The sequence below is a fragment of the Mesoplodon bidens genome (assembly GCF_964165515.1).
Source record: "Mesoplodon bidens genome assembly, chromosome: 2".
Lineage (NCBI taxonomy): Eukaryota > Metazoa > Chordata > Mammalia > Artiodactyla > Ziphiidae > Mesoplodon > Mesoplodon bidens.
Genome location: NC_138177.1, coordinates 85,160,834 through 85,180,546, shown reverse-complemented (window position 1 = coordinate 85,180,546; position 19,713 = coordinate 85,160,834). Strand labels below are relative to the sequence as shown.

At 36.3% G+C, this 19,713-nt stretch overlaps 1 protein-coding gene across 2 annotated transcripts in view; it reads right to left on the bottom strand.

Moving 5' to 3' along the window:
• Window positions 1-19,713, bottom strand: part of TRIM33 (tripartite motif containing 33) — a 154,634-nt gene that overhangs the window by 8,626 nt on the left and 126,295 nt on the right. For both annotated transcript variants that reach the window (XM_081225550.1, XM_081225551.1), the window contains exons 10-15: window positions 19,275-19,439; window positions 15,348-15,548; window positions 6,603-6,735; window positions 5,110-5,173; window positions 2,465-2,624; window positions 687-1,036 (exon numbers count right to left, since the gene is read on the bottom strand). In XM_081225550.1, coding sequence (XP_081081676.1) covers window positions 687-1,036; window positions 2,465-2,624; window positions 5,110-5,173; window positions 6,603-6,735; window positions 15,348-15,548; window positions 19,275-19,439 — 1,073 coding nt within the window. The remainder of the gene's footprint in view (window positions 1-686; window positions 1,037-2,464; window positions 2,625-5,109; window positions 5,174-6,602; window positions 6,736-15,347; window positions 15,549-19,274; window positions 19,440-19,713) is intronic.

Sequence of the window (19,713 nt, the reverse complement as noted above, 5' to 3'; positions counted from 1 at the left end):
CCCCAATCTTTATCTTTACCGTACCATCTTCTCTTCTAAATAATGAATTCAGTAACTGTCCGTCCCAAAGTTAATGACTAAAAGACATTCCAAACAGGAAAATTTGAGAAAGTTGAGAAATCTGCACACTGTGCTTCAGGCAGGCACTACCAACTAACAGCTTCCAGTAGTCAAGATGAAGCTATTCCTCAAAAAATCCAAGACAATAAAGGTATTTTTACAAAGTACTTGTTTTTTTTTCTTTAAAGTGTCTTTCAAGAGCTTTCAAACATTAGAAAAGCAAGTTTTTGGTAAGATCCAATAGAGTTGCCTCAAACTGAATACTATTCATAAATAAAGCCATTATTATAGACCCTATTAAAATTGATGGCAATAGATTAAAAAATTATCTTCAAGAGGAAATCAACTAAGTTTCTCAATACCCTAGTCTCTTGCACCTCATAATTTACAGGTTTATCTAATTTGCTTATATTAAGTATAAATTGAAGGCCAGGAAATAGTCTTTTTTTTTTTTAACGTTAATGCACAACTTAGATCTTGGACATTTCTTCATTCAGCTGTTAATTTCTCTAGAAGGTAATGGAGTAATAGGCAGTCATTAAGAAGGCCATCTGCCCTGAATACTTTTGTTACTTATTTAGCTTATAAAAATAAACAACAAAAAATCATAGTTATTTCACTTGTACCTTGGAAAGCTCAGAAGTGTTGGAACATGACAAGTTAGATGAAAGACCTTTGGACATTTTTCACAGCACAAGAGATCCCCTCCATTTTGGCAGACAGCACACCAATCTTCATTTGGGTCATCATCTTTGCTGCTGCCATCTCCTCCAATCCTGGCCGACCTGTGCATGAGACTTCGAACTGGGGACTTTCCATTAACAAGGCTGTTGAGCCCTGACTGTTTGCAGCTTTCATTCACATCTGCAGGTTCAGTTTTCACGTGGTTTTCCAGGCCTGCTAATGCGCCCAACTCACTCTCCAGATGCAGGCTACTTGAAAGAGGTGGTGTCAAGCTACTCTCAGGACTGCTCAACTAAAACAAAGCAAGGACAAATTCTTGAAGAATCATTTAATCTATACTGTTCGCAGTGTGTGCGTGCATGCATGTGTGCCTCAGAGTGTTTAACGTTTTGTCAACATGTATATACAACATGAAATACTGACATAACTTAAAATTATTTTGGAATTTGCTATTATTTATTATAAAATTATTTGAAATCATATTAGTAACATAAAAGAATGAAAATAACCCCAAAGTTATTCAGACATGTTAATGTATGATTTTAGGGAGCAGTCTCTGTAATACTGGTTCACTTGGATAATAAAGGAATTAATTAAACTGTTAAGCACATTGATTGGGAAGTGAGCATAGGGTTATACTTTTCCTGTAGAGAGCTGACAATTATACACTATTTTTCACTCAACAATCTGTCTCACAGCTTTTTCTTCCCCTTTATATTGGCTTTTTTAACCATTTCTTTTAATTGAAGTATAGTTAATTCACAATGTTGTTAGTTACAGGTGTACAGCAAATTGATTCAGTTATATATACATATGTGTATATATATGTGTGTGTATACACACACACACACATTTTTTTCAGATTCTTTTCCATTATAGCTTATTACAAGATATTGAATATAGTTCACTGTACTACACAGTAGGTCCTTATTCTCACATAGCTTTTGAAAAGCATTTTGAAATATTCTTCTGCCCACTTATCATTCTACTAATATAGGAAGGTTGTGACAATGTAAAATCTTTCACCACCATTTTGCACTGTTTTTAGGGGGTACTTTCCAAACCAAGTTCTGAATGAAGAGATAACAGTACTCTCTAAATCTACATAGTTGAAATTTCTATGTGCCAACCATGTAGAAAATGAGATGTAAGTGTAGGTAGGAAGAAAAAACCAAGATCAAAATTTCTAAATAAGAAGGGACTTGGGCCTTCCTTCATTCTATACTATAAATTTTATAAAATGTTCTACCTGAGGAATTCTAAAATGGTTAATAATTCATAAGCCAAAGGCAATCTTCTCATCACAAAACTCTGTGAGCATTAAACTTCTTTCATGTCAGCGGTCACAATCCTGAGCTCACCGGTCCAGGGAAAATAGCCAAGGATTTTTGCAGCTTGAGTCTCAATGTGACTATTGAAATTATTAATAAATTCAGAACAAGTCAGAACCCAATTTAGAATCATGGCAAAAATAATGACCGATTACAAACTAAAAGTTGAAACAAGTCCTTAATACAAGTAAGTCTTTTCTCATCAATTACAGTTGACACTTAGATGAAAAAATTCAGTTAGAAAAAGAGATATCTGCATTATACCACGCATAAAAATTCAAAAATGAATACAGGTCCACAGGACCACTAACCAGACTAATACACGCAGAGGTGGAAGAATCAGTGAAGTGACCTCCTTAAATCCCTGACAGATTCCACTGGGAACTTACCATGCAGGCACTCCTCCTGCCATCCTCTGTCTTTTCCTGTTTCACAGCTCCTGAAAAGCTACATATTTCATCTTCAGTGCCAGGTTCTTGCTTGACCTTCACTTGATCAGACTTGAAACTAAGACCTGTCTTCTCAGCAGTTCTTCCTGAAGACCCACAGCTAACAAAAACAACAAATAAAGGTCACATATGTTTGACTGTATGGTGTACATAAAAACAATTATATGAAAAGTTTGTTAAGTTATATGAAATGTTCATTAAACTGAAAACAATTTATTAACTTTATAGCAGATAAGGATACTTCATAATGCAATTAAAAGGAGTGTATTATAAACTTGGCTTAAAGTTTTTAAAAAACGTAGGTCAAACTTTCAGAAGACCTGAAAAATACATTTTATGGTCTGAGGCACTTATATCACTTAAGGAATCTAGTAAACAATCATTTTGTCTAGGCTATTAGTATAGTGATTGCTTCTCTCTATAATATAAGAAGTTTAAATTCTTCTCTACCCCCAAACATCTGAAGGAAACCTCAATAACAGTGGTTCATGAAGTGTCCTCAAAGGAATCACTGTTTCAGCTTTTGAGTCCTTATCTGAATTAATGGGATAATAGGCTAAGAGGACAGGTACATGACTAATTGGTTCTATCTAGTCCAAGCAAAACCACTGGCAAGAAAAGTGAATAACTAAGTCTGTATTACTGTCGAAAATGAAAACCTTTTTCACTCAATTTGTACTTTTCTTCTAAAACTACTGATTATTTAAAGTATAATTTAAAAGCCAAGCAAGTATATAATATAGAACCAGTCTTCAAAATGCATACACACATATATATATATACAAATACAGAACATTCATATATCTGAAATAAAATCTTTCTTACATTGCACTAAATTATTCAAACTAAAGAATAAAAATCAGTCATTTATTACATTTACCTTTAACACACACACACACTCTTTCCACACTATCATTTCTTTTTCTTAATTCTTTTTTTTTTAAGATTTATTTATTTATTATTTATTTATTTAATTTATTTTTGGCTTCCTTGGGTGTTAGCTGCGGTACACGGGATCTTTCATTGTGGCGAGCGGGCTCTTCGTTGCAGTGCACGGGCTTCTCCCTAGTTGGGGAGCGCAGGCTTCAGGACATGTGGGCTCTGTAGTTTGCAGCACACAGGCTCTCTAGTTGAAGCACATGAACTCAGTAGTTGCGGCACACGGGCTTAGTTGCCCCATGGCATGTTAGTTCCCTGACCAGGGATCAAACCCGCGTCCCCTGCATTGTAAGGCAGATTCTTTACCCACTGGACCACCAGGGAAATCCCCCACACTACCATTTCTTAGCTCTCTGTCCACCAAAAAGGCATAAGAAACTATGAACAATTCAGGAGCAGTGAGTGCCCCTAGTACCCAGAAGACTGTCTTGAAGCACCATTTCCCCACTAACATGACCAGGATTTCCTAGAGAAATTTCTGATTTCAGGTCCGAGGCAAGAAATGTACAAGATGAACCTGGAATATCAGGACAGGCAACAAGAATGCTTTCAACAACTACTGGGGTTACAGCAAAAGAACTATGAAGCCAACTTGGAAAAGTTCTGATAGGACAAATATGGAACAATTTAAGCTTCAATAAAAATAACAACTATAATTTTAGAACATATAAAATATGTTTAAATATATAAGCCCATAAAGTTAATAACATTCATTGGTCACTGTTGGAGGGTGCTGGGAATCAACTCATTATTATAAAAATAGGTAAATAAAGAGAAAGTATCAATTTATTCTGTCCTTCCCATAATCAAATAGCTGATGGCAGAAAATTTCTCTTTACAGAAGTATTCTAAACTAATAAACAAAGAAGGTATGATACAATAATTAAAATATCATTTTTAAACTAGTAAAAAAAAAAAAAAAGAGCTAAGGCAATGATCATTAATGGGCGTTATCACAAAAGAATCAACAAAAGCAACCAGACATTTTGTGACCCTGAAAGAAGTACACATCACCACAATGAAGTATTCTCCCTACCCCTCTCCCTCAAATCAAACCTGAATCTAATCAAACCTCCTGATCTAAATACCAATATAGAGAAAAAAACAGAAGGTAGTGTATTTAAATGACAAGATGGGGAAATGAGGAAAACTCTGTAAGAAAAACAACACATTTCTTCAACAAATACACTGAGTTTGACCTTGATATATGGGTTGATGGCAATGTATAGTGCCTATCTGAATCTGATTCAAAGAAACAATTAAAAAAAAGCATTTATGAGAAAAACTGGGAAATCTGAACATTAACTAGAGCTCTACTGATTATTAGAGAGTCAGCTATTAAATTTTTTTAGGTGTGATAATGGTTCCATAGTTATAAAACTTTTAAATTCTTACCTTTAAGTGATATATACTGAAAAAAACACAAGTAAAATGATAAAATGTCTGAGATTTATCTCGAAATAATTTAGAACGGGGGGAATGGGTAGGAGTATAGAAGAAATAAGACTGGCCATAACTTGATCATTGTTGAAGATGGGTGAAAAGTATACAGGAGTTCATTATAATAATCTACTTTTTAGAATACGTATTTGAAATTTTTCTTGATAAAAAGAAAAAATAAAGCTATTAATAATGTAAATACTCACCTGCCTCGACTACCAGTACTAGAAGTACTAGGGGGTCTCACAGGTGTGTGAGAATTGGATAAACCTGAAAAATAATAAGTCAAAATGAATAACTATGCAGGTAAGAAAATTCAGAATTCTACCGACTAATTACAGAATTCAAGTATCATAAGGTAATTCAGCAATTCCTGGAAATCAGCCCTTGTCTTAGTCTCTAAGTTAAGGATTTCATATGTTATTGTTGACAGCTATCAATCAGTTTCTCTCAGCTGAGCCCAGATACCATTCTCAGAATCCTCTCAGAGCACCACTATTCAATCAACGGAAACTACCGTTATCAAGAGAAAGCTATTTGCTGTCCCATGCATTTGGTAAATATCTACCTAGATTCCTATTAATTATTCTTCCTTTTAAAAGTCCTGGAATACTTATATTAAACCTCAAAAATAATATGATGCAAAAAATGTATTAATGATGCATCACATGAAAAACCCACATTTAGAGCTGAACTACTCTTACTGTAGAAATAATGAGGTGGTATGTTTCAGTAAGAAACCATGAATATATCCCATAACCACTTCTGCACTGTCAATCTATTTGGAGATGCTTTAATCACTCATTCATGTAATAGGGTTAATAAAACTGGGATTTTGGAAGAGGTCTATAGCTCAGGACCTGATTAGTCACATTTTAATGGTTTCCAGTAAATTTTAAGTTTTTAACTGCAAATTGAAAATTCACTTGCCCTTCCTCAATTCTTGCTTTTTAAACAAACTTTCAATTTTTTCATTATTTAACAAAGTGTTTTAAACTTGGATTTAAACCAAAGAATTCTTCAAATGACAACCTGTATTGTAAAATAGAAGGCATAGAAATTAAATTCATCTACAAATCCAGCAAAAAACATGAATATAACTGGGGGTTGAGGGAGGGGTACATTAGAGTTCTGAACAGTGTACACTACAGATATATATTATTATTTCAGTTTGCTGAAGCTTGCCCGCAGTATTGAAAGAAAAATAATTAGAACAATCAGGAAAAAAAAATGTTACTGCAATGGTTAAGTATATGTCTCAACTTGGCTAGAATATGGTACCCAGTTGTTTGGCCAAACACCAATCCAGATGCTGCTGCAATGGTATTTTTTAGATGTCGCTGACACTTAAATCAGTAGACTCTGAGTAAAACATAATGAGAGTGGGCCTCTAATTAGTTGAAGACCTTAAGAGAAAAGACTGAGGTCACCAGAGCAAGAAGGAATTTTGCCTCGATTCAAGACTAGCATCAATTCTTCCCTTTGTCTCCACCCTGCTAACTGCCCTGCAGGTTTCAGAATTGCCAGCCCTAACAATCAAGTGGACCAATTAATTCCTTAACCTCTGTCTTCTCTCTCTCTCTCTCTACACACACCTCTCTCCTATTGGTGCTATTTCTCTGGAGAACCCTAATACATATACCGAGAGATACTTTTTTAAGGTGTTAAAGAAATGAGACAGTACCTCAGTTGACTTTACCTGATGATCCTGGAGATAGGGCAGAGGGTCCTGGGGAGGGATTCATGGTGCTTGTGGGCTGTGGGGGTAGGTGACTGCCTGAGATGTATCTACTTAGTAGATTATCTAAACTACTTGAACCAGCATCTTCCAACTAAAGAAAAAGAACAAAAAGATAAATATGCTTTGATTAAAAAAGAGAAGTTATTAATTTCATTAGTATAATCATTTATGCTCACAGTTTACTAATAAACAGATTACCTTATATCAAACTTGGCTTAATTGTTGCTTCCTTATGCTCCCTCGAGGACCCAAATAGTATACAGTTTATGTGAATATAGCTATAATTAATATGCTTCAGTAAATGATTGGGAGCTCAAGACAAAACCCAATAACCCACTAAATCCTTTGTGTTTTACTATGAAAATACCTCTGACACACTCTTACATTTTTGCCTTTTTTCAAGGTTGATGCAGGATCCTGTTTTCAGCATCCTGCCCCTAGTATCAGTATCCACGGTCCTGCCAGAATCATTCAACTAAGTAGGTACAGAATCATGTCAGTACCTAACTTAAGTGCTTTGAAAAGTCTATATACTCAACGGAAAGCCTTTAGCCTGGGATATAAGTTCCCTTATTACACACAAAAAAGCCAGCAGTCAACAGGAAAACTGAGCCCTTTTCGCACTTTATATGCAGAAGGTTAAAGCCAGAGGAGCTCGCACTGTGACTGTGAGCTGGTTCCCAATTTGAATATCAGTCCCCTGTTTTTAAACATCCCACCCACAATGAAGAACTGTGATGATGAAATGAGAAAATATTTATGTAAGAAATAGTAACAAACACTACTTAATTATGAAAATTACCTTAAGAAAAATTTTATACTATTCCATATCAGAGATAGTTAAACTATTCTTACTTAAGTAACTGCTAATCTTCTTGCTTACTGATCTACTTTTACCCACACCTGCCTCTTTTAATCTTCTACTAGAGGCAAGATTACTTTTTAGGCAAATCTACTTCTCATTCAAAACAGAAAACTGGGGACTTCCTGAGTGGTCCAGTGGTTAAGAATCCGTCTTGCAATACAGAGGACACCAGTCGATACCTGGTTGGGGAACTAAGATCCCACATGGCATGTGGCAACTAAGCCTGCACACCGCGACTACAGAGCCCATGAGCTCTGGAGCCCGCGTGCCACAACTAGAGAGCCTGCGTGACGCAACTACTGAGCGAGTGCACTCTGGAGCCCAAGCGCCACAACTAGAGAGAAGCCCGCGAACCACAACGGAAGATCCCACATGCCCAACTAAGACCCAATGCAGCCAAAAATTAAATAAATAAATAAATATTTAAAACAAACAAAAAAACAGGAAGCTGAACATATACATTTACTTCTCACTCTCCTCTCAAAATCACACTGATTTTCAAGGCTATAAAACAGGAAAGAATGGCATCAAAGTAGAAACTCTGAAGAAAACTATAGACACAAACCAAGGTAGGATTGGATTGATATAAAAATGATCAGAATAAAGCAGCTCACAACACATTACAGGCAAGGGAGGACTCTCCTAAAGTAAATTGTTCTCATCATAAATATAAGTTGACCTTATCAAAAAAGTGGGTACAGAGGGAATGTACCTCAATATAATAAGGGCCATTTATGATATGCCCACAGCTAACATCACACCTAACAGTGAAAAGCTGAAGAAGTGAAAGCTTCTCCTGTAAGATCAGGAACAAGACAAGGATGCCCACTCTCACCACTTTTATTCAACATAGTATTAGAAGTCCTAGCCAGAGAATTAGACAAGAAATAAAAGGCATCCAAATTGGAAAAAAAGAAATCAAACTGTCACTGTTTGCAGATGACATGATATTATATATAGAAAATCCTAAAGACTCCACCAAAAAACTGTAAGAATAAATGAATTCAGTAAAGTTGCAAGACACAAAATCAATATATGAAAATCTGCTGCATTTCTATATACTAATAATGAACTATCAGAAAGAGAAATTAAAAAAACAATCCCAGGAGAGTTCCCTGGTGGCCTAGTGGTTAGGATGCCAGGCTTTCACTACCAGGCCCAGGTTCAACCCCTGGTCAGGGAAATGAGATTCTGCAAGCCATGTGGTGTGGCCAAATAAAGCACATCACACACACACACACACACAGAAAAAGAGAAAGAAAAAAAGAAAACAATCCCGTTTAAAATCACATGAAAAAGCATAAACTACCCAGAAATAAATTCAACCAAGGAGGTCAAAGATATCTACACTGAAAACTGTGAAACACTGATAAAAGAAACTGAAGAAGACACAAATAAATGTAAAGATACTCTGGGCTCATGGATTAGAAGAATTAATATTATTAAAATGTCCATAATACCCAAAGCAATCTACAAATTCAATGCAATCCCTATCAAAATTCCAACGGTATTTTTCACAGAAATAGAACAATCCTACAATTTCTGTGGAACCACAAAAAAACCAAATAGCCAAAGAAATCTTGAGAAAGAAGAAAGCTGGAGGCATCGCAGGCCAGGATATCAAACTATATTACAAAGCTACAGTAATCAAAACAGTATGGTGTTGGCATAAAACCAGACATACAGATCAATGGAACAAAATAAAGAGGCCAGAAATAAACCTACACCTATATGGTCAGTTAATTTTAGACAAAGGAGCCAAGAATATACAAAGGGGAAAGGACAGTCTCTTCAATAAACAACGTTGGACAGTTGGAAAACTGGACAGCCACATGCAAAAGAATGGAATCAGACTACTATCTTATACCATACACAGAAATCAACACAAAAGGGATTAAAGAACTGAAATGTAAGACCTGAAACCATAAAACTTCTATAAGAAAACATAGGCAGTAAGCTCCTGGATGTTGATTTTGGCAATCATCTTTTGGATCTGATTCCAAAAGCAAAAATAAACAAGTGGGACTACATCAAACTAAAGAGCTTTTGCACAGCAAGGAAACCATCAACAAAATGAAAAGGAAACTTACTGAATGAGAGAAAATATTCACAAATCATATATCTGATAAAGGGTTAATATCCAAAATACATAAAGAACTCATACAACTCAATAGCAAAAAATCAAACAATCCAGGGACTTCCCTGGAGTCCAGTGGTTAAGACTCTGTGCTTCCACTGCAGAGGGTGTGGATTCGACCCCTGGCTGGGGAACTAAGATCCTGCATGCTGCAAGGCACAGCCAAAAAAACAAAACAAAAAAACCCTCAAACAATCCAATTAAAAATTGGGCAGAGGGACTTCCCTGGTGGTCCAGTGGTAGAGAATCCACCTTCCACTGCAGGGGACGCAGGTTCGATCCCTGGTCGGGGAACTAAGATCCCACGTGTGCGAAGCAACTAAGCCTGCACGACACAACCACTGAGCTCATGCACCTCAATGAGAGACCGGGCATGCTGCAAACTACAGAGCCCTCACACTCTGGACCCTGAGCATCACAAGCACAGAGCCCACATGCCCTGGAGCCTGCATGCCACAACTAGAGAGAGAAAACCCGCAAGCCACAACTAGAGAGAAGCCTGCATGCCACAACGAAGAACCTGCACCACAACGAAAGATCCTGTGTGCCACAACTAAGACCCAACGCAGCCAAAACAAACAAACAAACAAACAAAAAATTGGACAGAGCACCTGAATAGACATTTTTCCAAAGAAGACATAGAGATGACCAGCAGGTACATGCAAAGGTGCACAACATCACTAATCATCAGGGAAATGCAAATCAAAACCACGACAAGCTATCACCTCACCCCAGTTAGAATGGCTATTAAAAAGACAAGAGATAACAAGTGTTGGTAATGATGTAGAGAAAAAGGAACCTTGTGCACTGTAGTGGTAATGTAAATTGGTACATCCACTATGGAAAACAGTATAGAAATTTCTTTAAAAATAAAAAATAGAACTATCATATGATCCAGCAATTCCACTCCTGGGTATTTATATGAAGAAAAAAAAAGAAACAAAAACACTAACTTAAAAAAAAATTTTATTTATGTTTTTGGCTGCACTGCACGGCATGCAGGATCTTAGTTCCCAGACCAAAGATCGAACCCATGCCCCCTGCAGTGGAAGTACAGAGTCTTAACCACTGGACCACCAGGGAAGTCCCCCAAAACACAAATTTGAAATATATATGCACCCCCATGTTCACTGCAACATTATTTATAATAACAAAGTTATGGAAGCAACCTAAGTGTCCATCAACAGATGAACAGATAAAGCTACAGATGAATGAATAAAGAATATGTGCTATATCTATATACACAATGGAATATTAGCCATAAAAAAAAAGGAAACCTTGTCACTTGTGACAATATGGATGGACCTCAAGGCATTGAGCTAAGTGAGATAAGTCAGAGAAAGACAAATACCATATGATCTCAGTTATATGTGGAATTTAAAAACAAACAAACAAACAAACAAACATAGAATCAAGCTTGTAAATAGAGAGATAGATCTGTGGTTGCAAGAGTTGGTAGGCGGGTGAAATGGGTGAAAGGAATCAAAAGGTACAAACTTCTAGTTATAAAATAAATCATAGGGAGGTAATGTACAGCATCATGACTATAATTAATACTCTACTGTATATCTGAAAGTTGCTAAGAGAGAAAATCTTCAAAGCCCTCATCTCATACACACAAAATTTTTACACTATGTATGGTGACTGATGTTAACTAGAATTACTGTGATAATCATTTTGCAATGTATACAAATATCAAATTACTATGTTGAACAACTGAAAATAATATATGTTACATGTCAATTATACCTCAATTTAAAAAAAGGTAAACAGGCCTTTCTCAGAAAAGCCCTTTAAAAACCTCATCTCAAAGACATAAAAGGCTAAAGGTGAGAGTTTGCCATGGGCTAGCTAGAGGGACGATTAAGAGATATTAGGAGTTGCGCCTGCTCAGTGGTCAGAGCTACTGGCCAAGGATTCACTTGTAAGCTGTAACTACAGGAAAATCCCTAGCTGCAACTAGAGTTAACTAGAGGATTTGTGAAGAGGGGCAGTTCCTAACATGGGCCACAGATAAAATTTGCGCTATATCTCACCTAAACATAAAGGAGGAGAGGATGATTCAAAACAGACATGAAAGTCACAAGTTACCTACTTCTACTCCCACTCCCACTCCTTTTATTCTCTCCCACCTGCGATTTATATCTCTGGCCAGAGAGACAATCCTAAGGCTAGAAGAGTGGAAAGATTAGGAAGAGGCAAACCGCCAAGTACATAAAAGGGCTTCCCTGATGCCACTACAGCACCAACATGGAAATGCTAGCTTAAGTATTTACCTCGATATTTCACCAGACATGGATGAAGAGTCACTATAAATAAAGTTAGAAGTCTAACGGGAAAAATATTAATTCACATATTCATTGAACCAATGTTTTTTAAGCATCCTTAAATAACTGCATGGAATAGGTAAGTATTATGTAAATAATTTCTATGAATTCAAAGGAAAAAGACAATCCACAAAAAAATTCAAATAATCAGTGAACCTGAGAAAAGATAACAAACCACATGAATAAAAGAAATATAAATGAAATAACCAAACATCATTTTTACCTATCATATTGGTAAAGATGGAAGACAGCCAGTACTGGGGACACAGTACAGAAATGGGTATTCTATAACATTTAAATTTACATGTGAATATCTGAAAGATGCACATTGTTTTCCCAAGACTTCGTATTATCCAGTATAGTATCCAGATAAATTAAGTACATATTTTCCAAATACAGAAAATTGTTTACAAAGAATTTAATATATTAGAATACTACATCTATTAATTATAATCTAATCTGAACAGATTCTAATATTCATTTAGCTACTGAAAAAGTATTTAGGTTCATCATGTATCCCCTCAAGGTCAAAATTACTACCACATATTATAACTCCATTGGAGACGGATAGTAGAGTGAAATACAAAATAATTCAAGTTGAGAGAATTCTCTTTAAATCAACTTCTACTCTATACTGGATAGCTGTAATGATCAGTATTAAGATATATCAAACAAATACCTGAAATTGCTTTGTATTTATTTCCTGTCTGTGTTGCATAGTTAATGCTACTTTGTCTGCTTGCTGTGTAACCTCCCCCAGGATTCTTTTCTTTTCCCTATACCATGGAAACTACAGGATAGGAGAAAAAGTAGATGATTCTTCAAGAGATGACAGGTTTGCTTCCCTTTCTAGTTTTGATTAATACGGTTAACTACTTCTTACTGTGGTTGTACTTTTGTGGTACCCACCTCTAATTGCTCTTAAAAGCAGGTGACAATAACGAGCGTTGGCAAGGATGTGGAAAAATTGAAATCCTCATACACTGACACTGTTGGTGGGAATGTAACATGGTGCACCCACTGTGGAAAAGAGTTTGGCAGTTCCTCAAAAACTTAAACATACAATATGACCCTGAAATTCCACTCCTAGAAATTTACATAGAGAACTGGTAACCTACAAGTTCACAAAAACTTACACACAGAAGTTCATAGCAGCATTATTCCTAATAGCCAAGAAGTGGAAACCCATCAACTGATGGATGAAGGAACAAATGTGGTATATTCACAGAACGGAATATTCAGCCATAAGAAGGAATTAAGTACTGATACATGCTTCAACGTGTTTGGACCTGATAAACATTATGCTAAGATAAAGAAGCCAGACACAAAAGGCCATATATTGCATCATTCCATTCATACAAAATGTCCAGAATAGGCAAATCCATAAAAACAAAGTAAATTTGTGATTTCCAAGGGTTGGGAAAGAGGGAAATGGAGAGTGGACTGCAAATGGGTAGTTTCTTTTGGGGTGATGAAAATGTTCTGGATTAGTCAGTGGTGATAGTTGCACAATCTTGTGAATGTACTAAGAACCACTGACTGAATTGTATGTACATTTTTTAAAGTTGGATTTTATGGGTATGTGAATTATATCTCAGTTTTTTAAAGCAGTCAATACTTTAATAAATCAGTAAATAAAAATAAGGTTAGGCATTATGTCTGCAAGGAAGAGACGGTTCATAAGAGAAGGTATGGATTCTGCTCCTTCTACCCCACTTTAAAAAACTAAAGATGGGAGGGGATATATTCTGGAGCCTCTTGTCTTGATTTCAAAGTTCTTCTGGGAAAAGATGACAAGGAAAATCTAATAATGACCCATTTCCCTTATGATGCCCAGCTTTTCAAAGATGTGGAGCATCCATCCTTCCTCTGTCTGCTCTCTGTGGCAGTGGCCCTAGCAGATTATGTTAAGTTTGACATGAGCAACCTTTCTTTTCCATTTGAAAGTTTCTTAAGAATTGGAACAAAGTCTTGTTTCTTTTTATCTTCAATGTCCAGGCACTTTAGCATGAGTGCTTAGTAAAACTTAAATGACTCCTTTAATACTGTACCTACCTCTCTCTGGTTGCCCAAAGGCCCTTAATACTCTACCTTTCCAGGCCTATGATCTCAAACCACCTCCTTGCTATCTTTATGGACAGAAGTGGGGAGAGAACTGGACTTTCTCAGTTCAGTAATCAGGAGCTAGGCTCTGAATTCCAACTTACCCATTTACTGGGTGACACTGAGAAAGTCACTAACCACTCTTACTCTCTTCCATGAAATAGGGATATTATATATCATATAAGATGATTTCAAGCATTAAACTGAAAGTTTATAAATTATAAGCTTACAACTTATAAATTTTACTTTTTATTGATATTTTCCAAAATTTTCCATTCTATATAGTAGTCCAGTACTCTCAACACCACTACAGAGGCTTCCCTGGTGGCACAGTGGTTAAGAATCCGCCTGCCAATGCAGGGGACACGTGTTCGATCCCTGGTCCGGGAAGATCTCACATACCACAGAGCAAGTAAGCCTGTGTGCCACAACTACTGAAGCCCACACGTGCCACCAACTACTGAAGCCCGCGAACCTAGAGCCCGTGCTCCTCAACAAGAGAAGCCACCGCAGTGAGAAGCCTGCGCACCGCAACGAAGAGTAGAGAGTCACGGGTCCTAGTGTCTTAGTAATTTCACTGCTCCTTGTTCCCATGGTGACCCCTGACTCTGAATAACTCATACAATGCTTGAAATGACCCAGTACAACCTTCAAGTTTTATATTTACATTTAAAAATAAAATGCTTCTAATTCAAATGAATTTATGAAATTTCAGAAGGCACTGAATGATATTTTTCTTCAGGAAAACGCTACAGGTGAAAGGGACAAGACAGCTCAGAGGCCCTTCCCATTCCACCTTCTACTCCTCATTATTACTTCCTCTCTCAGTAAGCACCGCCCCCCCCGGCCACATGTCTAATATCTAGACCTTCCAATCTCTTCCTTTCTCAGTACAACCTGTTTGCACCCAGGGTTGACTATCCCTTTTGCACCTAATAGAAGACTGACAAAAATTTAACTGTGTTTTGGTACTGGGTCTCCTCTCTGGATCTAAACCTACATCAGAAGTGCTTCATTTAACACGAAGTTTGCCTGCTGGCAGATGACAGAAAGATCAGCAAAGCTGACACTCTGTAGCTTTAAAATACTGAGGAGTGTTAGTTTTAGCACACATAACTTTTTAAAATTCAAATTATTTATACTCTACTTTTTGGAAATTTCAAAAAAAATATTGCTCCTGAATTTAAAAAAACAAAAACAACCAGAAATATATACTCTAAGTCCCTAATTAACACAAGGTTTTAAATCTCTCACTCAACTTAAATACAAACCTGTATGGGTGGAATATCTGGCAGCGACGGAAGGTTTTCTGGATTGGTAACTGAAGGAATTAGTTCTATTGCTGTAACAGATGGGCTGGTGGGACCTCGATTTGCATTTGCCATAGTAGCTGTAGTAGGGCTGGTTGGATTGACTGGGTTGTTGTGCACCGACACAACAGGAAAGGGTCCAGCATGCCCTGGGTTTGAGTGCTGTTAGGAAAAAAGATGTTATCATTACTTGATCTGCCAGGATATCCAAATATGAACAATACCTTGACAACAAGTTTCAGTTTAGGAAGGATACACAAGTTCAGAGTTTGATACCTCTGGCTGAGAGACAAAGAAGTAGGCCCTCTCAAACTTATGCAGGAAAAATAAAATTCAAACTTATCATTTTTCTATTTATTTTTGTGTAGTATTTAGAAAAAAATAGACTTGCCAATGATTGTACCCTGTCAGACTGGTGATATGGTTTTACTTCATAACAAAGATCTATACATAAATAGATGACCTGGAAGCCCCTAAGGTTTCCAAACATCAGACCAGGAAAGCCACTGTTCAGCCTATATTTCACTTTGACACTTTTGTCTTTTTTTAAATAAAAATAATTGTATAATTGTGTATTATGTAACTGATATGGTAGAAAGAACAATGAATTTACAAATGGAAACGTTGGTATCAATTTCTGACTCTTAATACTATGTGACTTTAGGCCAAATCACAATCTTGGTAATTGAGAAATGTGGATAATGATGAATGAAAATGGATACCTGTCTTTATGAGGAGTGTTATGAGGATCATTTAAGATAGTACACAGATTAAAATCTTTGGGAAATAAATTACTATACACATATAAATCATCTGAAGTATTTAAAAACTTAAAATTCTAACATTCAGTGACTTTTGTAGGGGCCCAAAAGTCTAAGGACAATGTTCTGAGATGGTTGGTTAATCCAATTATGTAGCTTCTGCACCTTTCCAAAGGGTGTACCTGCCCCCTGGTAATACTTGAAGGCTTTCCAAGTACACTAAGGGGTACATGGATATGTGAATACTTTTAAGGAAATTAAAGTCTAGGTAGTCGACCTTCATATATACTTTTTTCCTAAAGAAAACCCAATTTACCTAAAAATGTGCCATGGTTTGTGAGTTCTTTTTTCCAACTACTTCTTTCACAACTGCCCTTCTCCTCCAAAAACAAAATACAAAACAACACATCTTTAACTCATTCCCAATCTTATCTAGCATATTGTCCCAGGGTGAAAAACAAAACAAACAAAAAATCTTCTGAAGAGACAGACAAAGGTACAGTTGAAAATAAAGGTGTCAAGTTGCTGACAAAGTGCCTGGCTCTGAAACCCGGGTAATCTTTGAGTGGGTTCTGATACTTGGTGATCAACAAAAACAAAGAAAGACCTGAAGAAGTTGTCAACTGATAAAAAAAGATTTTAAAAATCGTTTTGAATTCCCAGATACAAATTTTTGTGAACAAGTTTCCTGAGCATCACATAAAAACAACAACAACAACAAAAAACCAGTAATAAAAATCGGCGTCGAATTCTGACTTACTCTAACAGTACAAGGTAACAGACATACAAACATGCATAAATGAAGGAAGGGGAAAGTCTTCATGTATCTAATAAAGAAATGTATATCTGAAAGAATTTTATTTTTGTTTCCTAATAATCTTAAACCATGTAAATATATTGTTTAAACAACTGTATGGGAATAATTGTAATGAAAATTTGGTCTAAAGAAAAAGTTTTAAAGTTTAATAACTGCATTATAAACTGGAAATTTAAGAATTTTCAAATTGCAACAGACATCTTTCCAGCAGAAAACTGCAACAAACTGATTCACAAGTCTATCAAACTTGGGAATATCTTAAATCTGTATCTTAAATATATTAAGATAAAATTCTGTAAAAGTAGAACAGAAATTCAAGTCCATAGGGAAAAGGGAGTATATAATTTTGACTTTCAAAAAAGAACTTGCCTCTGTATTTGGGACTCCAGTGGATCCACTTACAAGAATAATGTAAGGGTTTTACTTTATAATGTCAATATTTACAATATGCTAAACAGTATGTCCTTTGCAACTACTTAAACTTGTAATGGAAGTTTTAAATGTCAACCTTCAAATGTGAGGGAGTGTGTATTTTTCAAAAGTCTTTCTGGAGGTAACTGGGCCAAAAAGTTGAAGGATCGCTGATCTAGCACTTCAGTGTGCAGATCGATCTGAGTCAGTAAAAGTTCACATATTTATGAGTACTCCCCTCCTGGAAATTTTGATTCAGTGGATATGGTTCAGAATCTATTTCAGACATGGTTCCCCAGTCATTCTGATGGTCTTTAAATCATGCTTTGAGAAACATCACTCTGACAATTATAAAATGACCTTTATTTTTTATATAACTAGAAATCCTATGCAAAAGTAGCTTCATATTTATAATCTACCTCCTATACAAATATAATCTACTATTCAAGCAAAGATTAGAAAACATGCCTCTAAACACACTTATTTTTAAGAGTAGGTATATCCATCCTAAAAGGAACAATACTGAGTGAAGAGAAAAAAACAAAGTCAAAATGTCACATTAAAAGAGCAGAGGAACAATTTTAGGAAATGAAAGTTGTAATCTTAATTCTACCATTGTCTCTTATGATTGTGGGTACATAACAAGCTCCTTTGTTTTTCACTTCTGTAAAATGAATCAGTTGGACTAGATCAGAGATTCTCAACCCAAAGTATACAATGGGTTTAATGACATCAAAGAAACTCTTAAAATTTAATAAAAATTTATCGACATTTCTCCAAAGAAGACATACAGATTGCCAACAAACACATGAAAAGATGCTCAACACCACTAATCATTAGAGAAATGCAAATCAAAACCACAATGAGGTATCACCTCACACTGGTTAGAATGGCCATCATCAAAAAATCTACAAACAATAAATGCTGGGGAGGATGTGGAGAAAAGGGAACCCTCCTATACTGCTGACGGGAATGTAAATAGATACAGCCACTATGGAGAAGAGTACGGAGATTCCTTAAAAAACGAAAAACAGAACTGCCATATGACCCAGCAATCCAACTACTGGGCATATACCCTGAGAAAACCATAATTGAAAAAGAGTCATGTACCACAATGTTCACTGCAGCACTATTTACAATAGCCAGGACATGGAAGCAACCTAAATGTCCATCGACAGATGAACAGATAAAGAAGATGTGGCACACACACACAATGGAATATTACTCAGCCATAAAAAGGAACGAAATTGAGTTATTTGTAGTGAGGTAGTGAGGTGGATGAAGTCTGTATGAATCTGTTGTACAGAGTGAAGTAAGTCAGAAAGAGAAAAACAAATAGCATATGCTAACGCATACATACGGAATCTAAAAAAAATGGTACTGACGAACCTAGTGTCAGGGCAGGAATAAAGATGCAGATATAGAGAATGGAGTTGAGGACACATCAGGGTTGGGGGGGGAAGCTGGGATGAAGTGAGAGAGTAGCACTGACATATATACACTACCAAATGCAAAATGGATGGCTAGTGGGAAGCAGCTGCATAGCACAGGGAGATCAGCTCAGTGCTTTGTGACCACTTAGAGGGGTGGGATAGGGAGGGTGGGAGGGAGGCTCAAGAGGATGGGATATGGAGATATATGTATACATATAGCTGATTCACTGTGTTGTACAGCAGAAACTAACACAACATTGTAAAGCAATTATCCAATAAAGATGTGAAAAAAGAATTTAATAAAAATTGTATGTATATTTTTCTGGGACAAGAAGATACACAGCATTAATCAAATTCTCAAACGTATCAATGACCACCCCTCCCTCCACCCCACAACTGATTAAGAAAACTGTTGTCTTTTAGTTTTAAAATTATATGATTCTTACAAATGGAACTCTAGGCATACTTGTCTTTGGAGGTGTGGCTGCATCATGGAATACTGAGGGCCACTGTGCCTGGGTATCCCTGGTATTCGGGCAGCATTCTGAGCCAATCTCATCTGATGGGCTTGGAAAGCTCCACAGTTCATGTTGCCTCTTTGCATTGCTTGCACACTGATCAATCTTGGAGGCTGCAAAAGGCAGAAATTGCATTTATGTAATAATATTTATAAATTTATCTTTCAATTATAAAACGTTATGATAATAATTTTGTCAGGATAGAAGGGCATAAAGTAAAAAGTGTAAGTCATTTTCCTCATCTCTTGCCCAAATCTCCTTCTCTCAGTATATATGTTTTAAAGCCTATCAGCATTAACTTAATCAACCCTGGATTAATATTTTTGATTTGGATGGGAGGGAGCAGGAAAGATACAGGGATGGAAATGATTTGAACAAAAGCCTAAA